This window comes from Sitophilus oryzae, unplaced genomic scaffold (genome assembly GCF_002938485.1).
Source record: "Sitophilus oryzae breed Bouriz unplaced genomic scaffold, Soryzae_2.0 scaffold_808_pilon_pilon, whole genome shotgun sequence".
NCBI classification, from domain to species: domain Eukaryota; kingdom Metazoa; phylum Arthropoda; class Insecta; order Coleoptera; family Curculionidae; genus Sitophilus; species Sitophilus oryzae.
The window spans coordinates 2,556,851-2,571,477 of record NW_022147426.1 but is presented as its reverse complement, the minus strand read 5'-3'; the positions used below and the strand labels follow the sequence as shown (position 1 = coordinate 2,571,477).

The window sequence follows — 14,627 nt, the reverse complement described above, 5'->3', positions numbered from 1 at the left end:
TCATTTATGAAATTCGCTTAAATTAACTAAATTATATATTTTTCTTGCATTTTAGCTTTTATTTATTACTTGTCAAAGATTAGATGTCAAAGAATTTAGATACGTTAATTTGACTTACCTGCTTCAGTAGCGTATCGGATGTTTGTGTTAATAATTACTTATTATAACTTATCTATTTTTATTAGAATTATATATTTTTATTAGAATTTTAATAACTACCAACATTTATTCACAACGTAAAATAAAACAACAAATTATTGAGTCTACCCCACGTCTACCCTACATCATAGTTTTACATTTTTTAAATAAAATTAGAACGACACTGATAAACTGGAATTTAAGTCGGCCATATTTGAGACCCATCGCGGTGTACCTAAGATTTTTGATATGCTCCTTCCTTAGTCTTCTTATTCAAAGAGTAACATTGATTCTTATGTAATTTCTTTAATATACAGGCTACCACAGATCTAAACAACAAATGCACCATAAAACATACTGGCACGTCAGCTTCAGCACCTTTAGCAGCTGGAATCATAGCTTTAGCTTTGGAGGCAAAGTAAGTACCAAATTTTTATAGAAAACATTTAGCATTAAAATCGTTGTAGTTAGTCTTAGTCTTGCACAAAAAGCAAGTCAAAGAGTTAAAAAGTTAAAACACATGTAGGTGGTGCCCCCTACAAATAGGAGTCATATTGACATCAAAATCAAATTTCTCAAGTCAAAAAACTTCTACATCTATATCTCCGAAACTAAGCATTTTAGGACATACATTTATACGAACTTTTTTAGTTATTTTTATCTGCAAAATATACTGTCGATATTTCCCAAATACAGGTCGGACCACCCTGTATATTGAACATTAAGTATGTCAATTTTTAGCCCATCTTTAACATGGAGAGACGTCCAGCACCTGATAGTGTGGACCTCGGAACTGGCCCCGGTGGCCGAGAATCCAGGCTGGCAGAAAAACGCAGCCGGTCTGTGGTTCAGCACGAAATTCGGCTTCGGCCTGATGAACGCTTTCGGCCTGGTGTCGGCCGCGGCCAATTGGACCAACGTGCCGGAATACCACACGTGTGCGGTCGCCTTTAGCGGGTAAGACCCGCGAAAACGCCAGAGATAGGGAGAATGAGCTTCGACAAGTACTCATTCAAAAACGTTAATGATTGTTTATAGTAAATATACTATTTACAGTATTTTCCGTTTTCTCGTCTTGATTAAAGCATCATTTATTCATTTGTAATACCGTATGATCGAAAAAACGGCGTTTCCCACATAAATTTACATATAAAATGACAGCGATCTTCATTTCATAGCCAGCGCTGACGCCATTATTTTTTCGATCATACGGTATGTACTATATTATATACTATACAAGTCTAAATAATATTAAGCAATATTTTTAAAATTAACTAAAGATATACGACCATCAACAAACTTATAACTTATAATCTCTTTCTCACTATTACAACGCTGTTACTTTCTGATCTTCCTCGCAATCATAGAATTTCTGTTCAAGCTCATTCTCTTGACTCTATATCTCTGGAAAACACCCTCTATAAGTCATAATCGTACTCGTTTTACTCATTTTAAATATGTATTTGTAGAGCGGCGAATTCAAAAATAACGTCTGGCAATCCGGCAAAGGTAACAGCCCAATCGACAGGATGTTTGGATACTAAGGATCAAGTTACTTTCCTGGAACATGTCGAAGTTAGAACCACAATCAACTACACTGTGAGAGGAGCGCTAGAAATACAATTAACGTCACCGGCAGGTCAGTATTTATAACAGTTATTTCTAAATAACAGTTAACAATTATTTAAAATAACAGTTTTTCTTTATCAAATAACAGTTACTGTTGCATAAAATAACAGTTACTGTTATTTCAAATAACAGTAACATTTATTCTTTATCAAATAACAGTTACTGTTACATAAAATAACAGTTACTGTCATTTTAAATAACAGAAATAACTTAAATTATCAGAAACTGCTATTATTTATAACTAGCATTTTTAAAGGCTTTATAAAGCCATTCTTAAATTAAAACAGTAACAGAATTAATAGCCTTATTGTTTACATATTTCAGGAACTACTGTCCAACTTTTAGCCCCTCGAAAATTTGACGTCAGTTCTAAAGGTTTCATCAATTGGACATTTATGTCAGTCATGACTTGGGGAGAACTAGCCACTGGGACTTGGACATTAGTTGTTTCAGATAACGTAAGATTAAATAAAACATAATTTTTCTAGCAATAAATCACACAGTAAATAATAAACATTAAAAAAATGTTGTCATTTAAATATTTCAAAGAAAAAGATTAAGGAAGGGGTATCTTTAATATACAGGGTGGCCAGAACTGTATTCCGGAAATTTCGGTAGCATATTCTGCAGATAAAGATAAGTAAAAAAGTTCTTATAAATGTATGTACTAAAATGCTTAATTTTGGAGATACAGGGTGTAGAAGTTTCATTTTTATTTTGATTTTTTCCTTGTACTTTTTGAAGTAACGTCAATATTTGGATAAAAATTGGTGTCTGGAATTTTGATGTCAATATGACTCCTATTTGTAGAGGGCGCCACCTACATGTGTTTTAACTGTTTTGAAGAGTAGTAACTTTTCGCCTGTACCTGTATAAAACTACAGGGTGCAAAAATATACATTTCAGTGACTTTTTACGTAAAAAATGTCTCTTGGTAAAAATCGCTACGAGCATCCGTTCCCAAGATATTTAGAATGGAAATAGTCAATACATGTCACTATTGACAAAATAAACACGTTGAGTAGACAGTTAAATTTGACTGAAATAGTAAATTTTGGGAACTTTTTTATTTTTTTTAAATTAATCATAAATTTTTCTTCGAAAAAATAATAATAAAACAGTTTTTGTTTAACCTTTGGCACAAAAACATTTCAAATTTATAATTTCAGTCTAATAACTATTTAGTCAGCATGTTTAATTTATGTCAATTAGGACAAGAATTGGTAATTTAGATTCCAAATATCTCGAGAACCATTACTCGTAGCGATTTTAACCAAGATACCTTTTTTGCGTATAAAACATTGTAAATGTATATTTTTTTTACTCATTAGTTTTATACAGGTAAGGACGAATAAAAGTTATTACTTTTCAAAACAGTTAAAAATATGTAGGTGGCGCCCTCTACAAGTAGGAGTCACATTAACATCAAAATCGCATTTCTAATATCAAAAAAACTCCCAGACACCAATTCCCATCCAAATATTGACGCTACTTCAGAAATTATTTGGAAAAATCGAAATAAAAATAAAACTTCTACGCCCTGTATCTCCGAAACTAAGCTTCTTCTAAGTTCGGACCACCCTGTATATACATATTTATTTATATTTTATACAGGCTGTCCCAGAAATAAGTGCAAATATTTTAACTGGCAGCATATTGTTGAAAATTTTTTTTCTCGACATTTTCCGGGAAATTTTAAAAAACTTTTTAGTGCCACTTGTTTATTCAACTGAGGCGTCGAATAAACTGAAAACCCTGTGAAAAGCCATTAATAGCCAGCTATCGCCAGCGGTTCTCAAAATGTTGCTCTTATTTTTTTTTTAAATTTCAAATAAATAACTCGGTTATTATCAATTTATTTTAAAAATGGCAAAGAGAAAAGATGTTTCTTTTGACCAGATCTATCACCTATTAAAATATCTATACTTATTTCAACCCCTGTACATATATTTTAAAAAATCATTCAAAAAATGCGAAATTTGGTGATACAATATCCAAATATTCTGTTGATTTCAGACGGGACACACAGCGAACATTGGCTATTTAGGCGAAACTACTTTGATACTACGTGGTACCGAGGAGCCCCCGTCGCACATGAGACATGGACCTAGAAATTACAACGAAGATTATAATAGAATTCATAACAGAGTCGAACAGGCTAAACTATCGAATATGCCATATAAGCGACCCAGTACGCCCTTTGATTACGACTATTACAACTATTTAAATTGATTGTATATGGAATATATAAAAAGAAATGTAAAAAATAGTATTAAATAAACGCACTTAATAATATTATTTTGCAATCTAATGTTGTTTTACTGCTATTTAATGCAGCGTTTTATATGTCGTAAAACGTTACAAAAAGTTGCGCCTGTTTTTTTAAATCAATATATTTACAATGTTTAGTTTATCTGTCTATCAAACTACTGTGCTAATAATTTTTTTAAGTAAATCAACCATTTTATTAAGTTCAAAATATTCTTATTACAGTCCTGTTTGTCTTTGAGCATGACCTTGAAACTGTTTTCAAAATTTGAGCATTGTGGCGCCATCTTACGACGAAATATATCATTAATTCACATGGGCGTCGCCCCCTCGGCATTGCATTACTTTAAGGAACGTAGATGTCGCTGGCAGGATTAAGCGGTAAATTTAAATAACAGTACCGTTCAACTTTAATAATATATTATTATCTTATAATCATTGGAGCCAGAAATGGTTCAAAACGAAATAAGTAAATTACCAACAGATATTCAGGCTGAGGCGACAAACGCCATATCCGAACTACTTCCATTTAATTCCAGAATAACTTATGAAAAGGAATACAAAAATTTTCAAAAATGGAAGCAATTAAAAATTGTGCGAGAGGAAATAAAGTTTTTAACCTATCCTTGCTGTTAAAGTATTATTTAATTTACCCTTGCGGTTAAAATACTATTTTTAAAAGATATAAGGCAATATTAACAGTTGCTCTGAAAAAAAAACAATAAAGACTTATTACAGATTGAAACACGACGCCATAAAAATGCCATCTTTTAAGTAACATTTAATGTATTTGAATTTTGGCGAGTTTCTAATACTTTTCCGAGTTTCTTTTTATGTCATTTTCTGTTTATTCTATTACTCTGGTTCGATAAGAACCTTGTTTATCTATAGATCTATACTAATATATAAAATCCTTAAGTGACTGACATACTGATTAATCACGATCCTGCTCAAACCACTTAACGTAAGAAGCTCAATTTTGACATACAGGTTGATTCTAGGGTGTAGAGGTTCGATATGAAGGGATTTTTCTAAATTCCAGTTCCAAGAGGGTGAAACCACCCCTCAAATATTACAATATTTTTTATTTAAAAAACGGTCAAGTTTCCGAAAAAACGCTTAAACACCTATATTTTATTTTGTTTTTTTACATATTTTAAGATTTTTTTTAAAAATGTATACAGGGTGTTTCGAAAAATCTGGTCATTGATTAATCACGATCCTACTTAAAGCGCTTGACGTAAAAAGCTGATTTTTGAGAAGCAGATTGACTTTAGGGTGTAGAGGTTCGATAAGAAGGGATTTTTCGAAACTCGAATTCTAAGGGGGTGAAACTGTCCCTTAAATATTAAAATATTTTTTATTTAAAAACCAGTGAGTTTTTCGGAAAAACTCTTAAATACGTATATTTTATTTTGTTGTTTTACATATTTTAAGATTTTTTATAAATTTATACAGGGCGTTTCATAAAATATGACCATTGAGTAATCACGATTCTGCTTAAACTGCTTGACGTTTAAAGCTGATTTTTGGTAAACGGATTGACTGTGGGGTGTAGAGGTTCGATAAGGAGGGGTTGGTTTCTCGAATCTCAAATTCCAAGAGGATGAAAACGCCTCTCAAATATTTACAATATTTGTTATTTAAAAAACAGTTAGTCTTTCGAGAAAACGCTTGGACAAGCATAATTTATTTTGTTCTTTTACATATTTTGAATTTTTTTAAAAAATCATACAGGGTGTTCCAAAAAGTTGGGTAATTTCTTACGATTCTGCTTAAACTGCTTGACGCAAAAAGCTTATTTTTGGCAAACGGATTTTTCGAAAGTCAAATTCCAACCAGATGAAACTACCCCTCAAATATTACCAAGTTATATAATAATATCGCCATATTGTTTTTTTTTAATGCTGACATAAATGTGAGAACATTTTATCCAGTTTGTATGTTAATGGAAATTTTTGCTTTGCTTTATCATCACCATTACAAATGATTAATTCGACGCGAACGAAGTCGCTGGTACACGCTTGTATAATATACAAAGATAAGAACAAAAATAAAACGTCGTAAAACTTATAAACGTATTTTTATTGATTTTACAAAACACCAAGGTCCCCTCAGCCTCAACCCTGCTTCTGAGCCAGTTCCTTGGCCTTGGCCCTCTCCAGCTTGGCCACGCGCGCCGACGACTTGGAGCCGAGCAAACCGCCGCCCCAGTGCCTTCTGATCTCGTCGCCGCGGTCGTTGAAGTTGGTCTTGATCGCCTCCACCACCTTGTTGAAGGAGGATCGGTCGCCGGAATCCACCTGGGTCAGAGCGACGGTCGAGCAGGTCTTGCGCCTGACCAGCACGCCTGCAAGCGAAAGAAGAGACGTGTGGGTCAATGGGGGGGGTTATAGAGAACACAGTGTTAAGTAGGGTGAGGATTGTGTCGTCAGAAAAAGGGTGGTCATCAAGGCTTTTCTCTCAGTCGGGAAAAGAAGACAAAATAGAAGTATTTCATCATGAATGTACGGATTTCAGTAACATTGATTATTCAAGTATCTACCTGGTTATAGTTACGTTAGGTTCAATCAGCTCAGAACATATAGCAATAATTTAAAAAATATATATACAGGGTCGCTGATATGTATAGTAACGGTCTTTGAATAAAAGACTAAGGAAGGAGCATATCAAAAATCTTAGGTCCACCGCGATGGGCCTCAAATATGGCCGACTTAAATTCCGGTTTATCAGTGCCGTTCTAATTTTATTTAAAAAATGTAAAACTATGATGTAGGGTAGACTCAATAATTTGTTGTTTTATTTTACGTTGTGAATAAATGTTGGTAGTTATTAAAATTGTTATAAAAATATATAATTCTAATAAAAATAGATAAGTTATAATAAGTATTTATTAACACAAACATCCGATACGCTACTGAAGCAGGTAAGTCAAATTAACGTATCTAAATTCTTGGACATCTAATCTTTAACAAGTAGTAAATAAAAGCAAAAATGCAAGAAAAAAATATATAATTAGTTAATTTAAGTGAATTTCATAAATGATCAGTTTACTACACGTATGTATATTATATAGTGACTTACTAGCGAAAAGTTGTTCCATTATTTCACTCGATTTTTGCCGAGATCTACCGCACGCTACACAACCAACTATTTTAGAGTCTTTTTCGATAAATCGCGATAGTGTCACTGTTAATTTAAGTTCTGCCACAATTTCCATCTTGATTTACTACCTTTATACAACTATCAGTAGTAGAATAAATAATAAATAACATAAAATAAGCTCCGTAAAGCCTGACAAATCCACAAAATTTCAAATCAAATTCAAATGTGTCAAATGAATCGTCAAACAGAACTGTCACGGATCCCCACCCTAGAGTCCTTTTTCCGCCCACCATGCATGAATACATGGATAGCATTATGCTCTTTGAATAAGAAGACTAAGGAAGGAGCATAATGCTATCCATGTATTCATGCATGGTGGGCGGAAAAAGCACTCTAGGGTGTTAATCCTTGACAGTTCTGTTTGACGATTCATTTCAATTTGATTTGAAATTTTGTGGATTTGTCAGTCTTTACGGAGCTTATTTTATGTTATTTATTATTTATTCTACTACTGATAGTTGTATAAAGGTAGTAAATCTAGATGGAAATTGTGGCAGAACTTAAATTAACAGTGACACTATCGCGATTTATCGAAAAAGACTCTAAAATAGTTGGTTGTGTAGCGTGCGGTAGATCTCGGCAAAAAATGAGTGAAATAATGGAACAACTTTTCGCTAGTAAGTGACTATATAATATAGATACGTGTAAACCGATCATTTATGAAATTCACTTAAATTAACTAAATTATATATTTTTCTTGCATTTTAGCTTTTATTTATTACTTGTCAAAGATTAGATGTCAAAGAATTTAGATACGTTAATTTGACTTACCTGCTTCAGTAGCGTATCGGATGTTTGTGTTAATAAATACTTATTATAACTTATCTATTTTTATTAGAATTATATATTTTTATAACAATTTTAATAACTACCAACATTTATTCACAACGTAAAATAAAACAACAAATTATTGAGTCTACCCCACGTCTACCCTATGTCATAGTTTTACATTTTTTAAATAAAATTAGAACGACACTGATAAACCGGAATTTAAGTCGGCCATATTTGAGGCCCATCGCGGTGTACCTAAGATTTTTGATATGCTCCTTCCTTAGTCTTCTTATTCAAAGATTATGCTCCTTCCTTAGTCTTCTTATTCAAAGGTACTACAAGATAATAAATGAATAAATAGGCGACCTCGCGTCTAATCGGTGTTGCCATATTGTAAAGAACTTATCCTTTTTAAATAGTATCCGACTTATAATTTAGTAGTATAAGGACTATTTAATACATCTATGGAATATTAAAACCTACTTTATTAAAATGTAATATTAATATCTCAATATATGTGTATAATAAGAAAAAAAATATTGAGAATATTATAGACGTGACAACATAGGCTGGAGAAGGAAGACTCGGTCGGCTGCGGTCGGGTGTAACCAGAAGTAAACATGTGTACAAAAAAGATTGTTTGACCGCGTTTAGATGTAAATAGTGTAGTCTATATTTTATTTTAAGTCTATGGGGTCAATGGGGTCCAGATATTATGAATGGAAAATGTAAATTTATTATTTGTAGTTTTTATTCCATAAATAAGAAAGACCTAATTTAAAAGAAATAGTTTTCTTTGTAAAAATTATTATTAGGATAGCAACAGAACTATAAAATTTTATTTTTATATATATTTCATGAGAAAACTAAATCAATATTTTACAAAAACGTTTAATAAAAAATAAATTCATATATAAGGAGCTATAATCTTACCTAAACGAGCTTTTCCCTTTACTATACAGTATGGTACTCCCATCTTTCTGCAGAGGGCTGGAAGGAACAGGACCAACTGAAAGGAGAATTATATTGTAAATACTTTGATATAACAATAATTGATAAAAAAAATCAATACAAGTTTACTCAGTGTCATTGGTCTTCATACTTTTGATGCATTTTAATATAGAATGCTTTTTCAGGTGAAGAAATTCTTATAAACATCATAGTCAAAAAAGTAGATAGCATAAAAAAATAGTATAATTTTAAGTTCTTTTCCTGTTGATAACTCTTAAATTATTAATTTAAAAATATATACTTAAACCATTAAATTCTACGTAAAAAGGTGTTTTGGAAATGTTTTCATAAAAATACAAAATTTTCCACAGCAAAAAAGTTACAACGATTTAATAAAAAGGCATATTTTTCAAAAACACCCTGTAACTTCCGAAACGGTAACAGATACCGACGTGCGGTTTCTACAATGTTTTTGATAAGAAATGAGCTCCAGACACCGATATTAGTTTTCGTCTATCTCATATAGAAGAGGGTTTCCCTTTAAAAGTGTCCAATTTATCCCACCCTGTACATGTTTCAGACTGGAGTTCAAACATAGACTTAAAATAAAATATAGACTGAGCATCTCATTCGTAAATAGCTGGAACATGCGGTCAGACAATGTCTTGTTACTGTTTTAGGTTATAACGAGTGCAACACGAGCGATAGATAGGTTGTCTCTGTCGTAACGGTCGTTCCCTGACGACTCTGACGAGAAACGCAACACTGGTCTTTCGTTTCTCAAGTGCACCTGAACTCTTCCTATCATAGCCGGGTAATTTTTTTTATTTTAATGAAACTATAATTAAATTAAAAATATATCGTATTTAAACTTTTTTATATTTTATTAAGATTTAGGAGAGGTTTTTTTTAAATAAAAGTTTAGAAAAAACGTATTAGAGTCCAAAAAGGATAAAAATGATAAACTACATGTTATAGAAGAAATTTTATAACCGAAATTACGTAATTTTTGAAATTATTAAAAAAAAATATTAATTTTAGTCAAACATTTACAATCCCTAATATTAATCAAAACAGGACCTATTCTACAGATATAATAGAATCGGCGACAAGGAGAGAAAAAACAATTATGATTGTTGTAATTTTTTTTTCTGATTAAGTTATGTCTTATTATGTAAATTAGAGAAAACATAAATCTGTTCCATTAAAGCAAGGAAGGTGATAGGATAATATGCAGTGGATAAAATGAAAACTACATTTATTTAACTGGGTACTGTCTTTATTATACCGGGTGCGTCCCAAAAGTGGCTCATCCCCATAATTTTATTATTTTTTCAAATAAAAAAACAAGATATACTGCTATAACAAGAGTATATGACATAAATTAGGATTGATTGACGCATTCAATTGTTTTTGGTTACTTCCTGTTTCACCGGAAATGACTATAACTTTTAATTTTTAAATGGCACCCTCGGTATATTTCTACTTTATTCGATAGAAAATGACAGTTTGAATAGAATGACATATCATATGTCAACTTTTGACATTTTCGCATATGGTTTAATTGTAATTGTAATACGCGGTTCATAACGACAATTTGACTCGAAATACCAAATGTGTTGTATCAATATATTCTATGCTAGTGAGTCACCCTTGTTCCATTTGAAAAAATTGACATATGATTAAAAATACAATTTGTACATCTTTTAACCGGCCTAGACAAGACACGAAACCTATTAGACGATCAAAACTATTTTTCCAAGGCTCCTTGATTAAAACTTAGTGCTTTTAACAACACCATGGCACCCTGGATTGAAATTTAAAATACGATTTGTTTTTAAGCGACAATGTCAAAAGTTGACATATGATATGTCATTCTATTCAGAGTGTAATTTTTTATCGAATAAAGTAGCAATATACCGAGAGTGCCTTTAAAAATCAAAAGATGTAATCATTTCCGGTGAAATAGGAAGAGACCAAAAACAATTGAATACGTCAATCAATCCTTATTTATGTCATATACCTACTAACAAACAAATCTGTTTTTTTATCTGAAAAAATAAAAAAAGTTATAGGGGTGAGCCACTTTTGAGACGAACCAGGTATATTAAAAAATATTGTTTCATAATGTAATATCATTTTAAAATTCTTGTATGTTATTTATTTAGATTCTGAAGATAATTTTAGAATAAACCGGAATATATTTTTAATAAAAACATTATTAATTATTAACTGGGTTATAATAATTATGATTTTGTTACAAAAACCTTTATATAAATGATTATGTAAGAGAAAAAATTCAGATTTTACATTTTACTAAAATATTATCTAAATAAGCGCCTTTCTACAACAACGCCACTGACTCCCAATGGGTAAATTGAGAGTTGCCTACCGGTCGAAAGTTGTTTCAAGACATAAATGGATTATTTAAGTCAAATTTCTTGCAAATTTGGCACTGGCGAACCATATTTTATAGTTCTTGAACAGAAAAAGTAAATAAAATAAACACTTAAGGACTACAAGCTAAAAAAATGCGTTAATACAGCCGGGGACATAGCGGCAACAAAGCTTTACCGCACACGTGCGATGCGTACTACAAGGTAATAAATGAATGAATAGGCGACCTTGCCTCTAATCGGTGTTGCCGAAATGTAAAGAACTTATCCTTTTTAAATAGTATCCGACTTATAATTTTAGTAGTATAAGGACTATTTAATACATCTATGGCATATTAAAACCTACTTTATTAAAATGTAGTATTAATATCTCAATATATGTGTATAAAACAAGAAAAAAATATTGATAATATTAAAGACGTGACAACATAGGCTGGATGAGGAAGGCTCGGTCGACTGTACCCAGAAGTAAACATGTGTACAAAAAAGATTGTTTGACCGCGTTTAGATGTAAATAGTGTAGTCTATATTTTATTTTAAGCCTATGAGTTCAAAGTTTTCTGTTTGAACAGATAATGGTGCAACAATCGAAACAGTACCAAAGAAAATATAATTAAAATGTAACCCTTAACTAAATAAAGAAATAAATGAGACTGTTTCAGACTTGTCGGTTTAAAATTTTTGTTACCTAGTTAAATGTACTTACCTCAATTGGGTCGACGTCATGCGCAATGACTACCAGTTGTGCCTTTTTCTGTTCAACCAGTTTTGTTACGGTGTTTGTGCCAAAACGTACAAACAAGCGCTTGCTAGGGACATATTCCTTATCCTGTTTCCTCGAGTCGACTATAGCTTTAAACCTAAGAAAAAATTACATCAGAAATCAAATTACACATTCTATGTGCAATAGAAAAATGCATTATCTTATAGCCCAGAAAAGATACAAAAATGATTAAACATCAAAAACTGAATTTCCTCAATTATTCATTTTTACAAGCAACGTTTTTTGGGTAAGTGTGATACAACTAGGATGCACTAGGCAAATCATCAGCTTTGAAAATTATTTCAAAAATGACAGATCATATTTCAATTTTATTGGTTTGAGGGAACGATGATCGACAAACGGACGCCGATGCGTCTGAACTCGCCTTTAGATTTTTGAGACTTGTCAAAGCCTTGCCACATTAGAGGCTATCATTTTTTGTCAACTTATGTCAAATACTCAGCAAGTTAATTAATCAACTTTTAAGGTATAAAATTTGGTAAGTGTTATTATTAATAAAATAGTTTATTTATTTATGTTGTTTTATTTATTCCTGTGGAATATTACAAATTTGTATTTGTACATAAGTTAAATGGTAAATATAATAATAAATGCGGGAAGTTTCTTGAGGCTTGAAAGTAAGAACTAGTTCTTTTCCATATTTTTTTGGTATGTGGTGTTTTGTTCTTGTTTGTTTTGTATTAACACATACCGTTTTTTTTTAAATAAACGATTACATTTTTTCAGTTTTATACAGTTTTTTTTCACAATATTTTGAAGTATACACTTGTCAGTCAAATTTTTAATATATTAATTTCCTGCTATGCGTTCCAGTTGTACCAACTTATTTCTTTGTAAAATAAAATAAACTTCTTTGAAATTAAAATGACAGACACATCTATCACTGTCAAGGATCTTGTCGTTGGACAGACAATAGAGGCAATTTCAACTATATAAAACAATAAATTTATACCAATACATAACTCACCTTTCATTCCTTTGAATAATGCTTTCTGGTCTGTATTTTTCCAATATTTTAAACAACTGTGTTGCTGAAATAAAAATAAAACACTGAATAATATTGTTATATACAGTGTCACAGATAAAGGCAGCATCATAATGCAACTTTTTTTTATTTATTAAGTTGGGTGAAATTTGGCCTCAGCTATAGGTTCTGCTTTGATTTAGATTAAAAATGACTCAAGAACATTCTACCTATTGTCCCTGGATATCTGTCAAATTTAATATTTAAAGTAAAAAATGGCTAAAAATAGATCTCCTGGCAGAATTTCGCAAAAAAAAGATTGAAAAAGCTGTTTCTTTTTAAAATAGGGCAAAAATAATATGTTCAGACAATAATTCACTAAACAGAAGAGAGATATGAAGCACATAAAAAATGCATTAAGAAAAAAAACAGCAAGAGAAAAAACATTAAATTCTTAAAACAGTTGCCTCCCTATTACAAATCTAACTAACCTGTTTGCTTATCTAAGGTCTGTGTGAACTGGTTGATTGGTGGAGGAACCTTTAATCTTTTCTGAAGCACTGCTTTCTGTCTCTGAATTCTGATGTACTTGGGCCATTTTACAAATCTGGAAAGATCGCGAGATGGTTGAATATCCTGACCTAAAAATTTCAAATAAAAAACACAATTAAAACCATCATAAACCGAGAAGAAAACCTTCTTAGAAGACTGAATAATGTCAGAATTAAAAAGCTCGTATATGGTTAGTCAACAATAACTTGTTGTCTATAAAATAATCATCACAAAAAAATAAATTATCCAGTTTAATACTAGAATCTTTTTTACATGTTGTTTTTTGTAACAAAAATGTACTAACCAATTCCAAAGTTCCTTGGTCTCTTTTCAAAAAGAGGGTTTACCTCCTTTTTGGGCTCCACCTTCTTAACAACCAGGGGGGCCGCGGCAACCTTCTTACCGACCTTCTTCTTCGGCTACAAACACAAACTGAATGATATTTAAACCATGTTAAAGAACAGGCCACTTTAATAACTTATTACATAAATTCAGTTTAAAATCTAATGGTGGTAGAAAGAGGTTCTTCAAGGACCTTCAGATAGCAAATACGAAGTCATCATTCAAGCAAAAGCATTTGTAAATATATTAAAATTATTTAAAGATAATTTGCAGACAATTATGTTTAATAAGCTTCTCGAAAAATTAAACAAAACCAAAAATCTATATTGGATAAATTATAACTACAAAACTGATCTAAACAGTCGCACTACTGCATATTCGTTTGACATAAATTTTATTTTCATTTAAAATCTACAGTGACAAATTATGGCAAAAAATTATAAAACATAATGAAACTAGAGACAACTTACTTTTTTCTGCACCATATTTTCTTATATAATTATTTAGGATGCCCTAAATATTTCCTGAAATAAAATTATTTCAAAAATACGGTCGACCTTCTAAAAATGATCGCCGTGGAAAGAGGTTATGTCGGTTAAGTTTGACAAACGTCATTAGTCATCTGTCAAATCCGTAATGAATTAATAGTTGCCTACATTGTGCTTTT

The 14,627-nt window shown here is 31.4% G+C and overlaps 2 protein-coding genes across 2 annotated transcripts in view; one reads left to right on the top strand and one right to left on the bottom strand.

Moving 5' to 3' along the window:
* The window catches only part of LOC115888807 (neuroendocrine convertase 1-like), a 50,293-nt gene extending 46,231 nt beyond the window's left edge, over positions 1-4,062 (top strand). The window contains exons 8-12 of the mRNA XM_030908652.1: positions 456-556; positions 880-1,095; positions 1,608-1,777; positions 2,092-2,225; positions 3,784-4,062. Of these exons, the coding sequence (XP_030764512.1) occupies positions 456-556; positions 880-1,095; positions 1,608-1,777; positions 2,092-2,225; positions 3,784-3,999 (837 nt within the window). The 3' untranslated portion in view covers positions 4,000-4,062. The remainder of the gene's footprint in view (positions 1-455; positions 557-879; positions 1,096-1,607; positions 1,778-2,091; positions 2,226-3,783) is intronic.
* Positions 4,063-6,102: 2,040 nt separating this feature from the next.
* LOC115888824 (60S ribosomal protein L7a) lies at positions 6,103-14,584 on the bottom strand. The gene is made up of 7 exons (XM_030908679.1): positions 14,431-14,584; positions 13,923-14,037; positions 13,558-13,707; positions 13,070-13,133; positions 12,025-12,178; positions 8,905-8,980; positions 6,103-6,385 (listed from the first exon to the last, which is right to left on the bottom strand). Exons 1-7 carry the CDS (start codon positions 14,443-14,445, stop codon positions 6,156-6,158), a joined length of 804 nt encoding a protein of 267 aa, XP_030764539.1. The 5' UTR covers positions 14,446-14,584; the 3' UTR covers positions 6,103-6,155.
* Positions 14,585-14,627: the final 43 nt, after the last annotated feature.

Coding starts and splice junctions, on each gene's coding strand:
- LOC115888824 (XM_030908679.1), bottom strand. Junction 13,134..13,557: donor GACCTTAGATAAGCAAACAG/GTTAGTTAGATT, acceptor TTTTTATTTCAG/CAACACAGTTGTTTAAAATA. Junction 8,981..12,024: donor ATGACGTCGACCCAATTGAG/GTAAGTACATTT, acceptor TTCTCCTTTCAG/TTGGTCCTGTTCCTTCCAGC.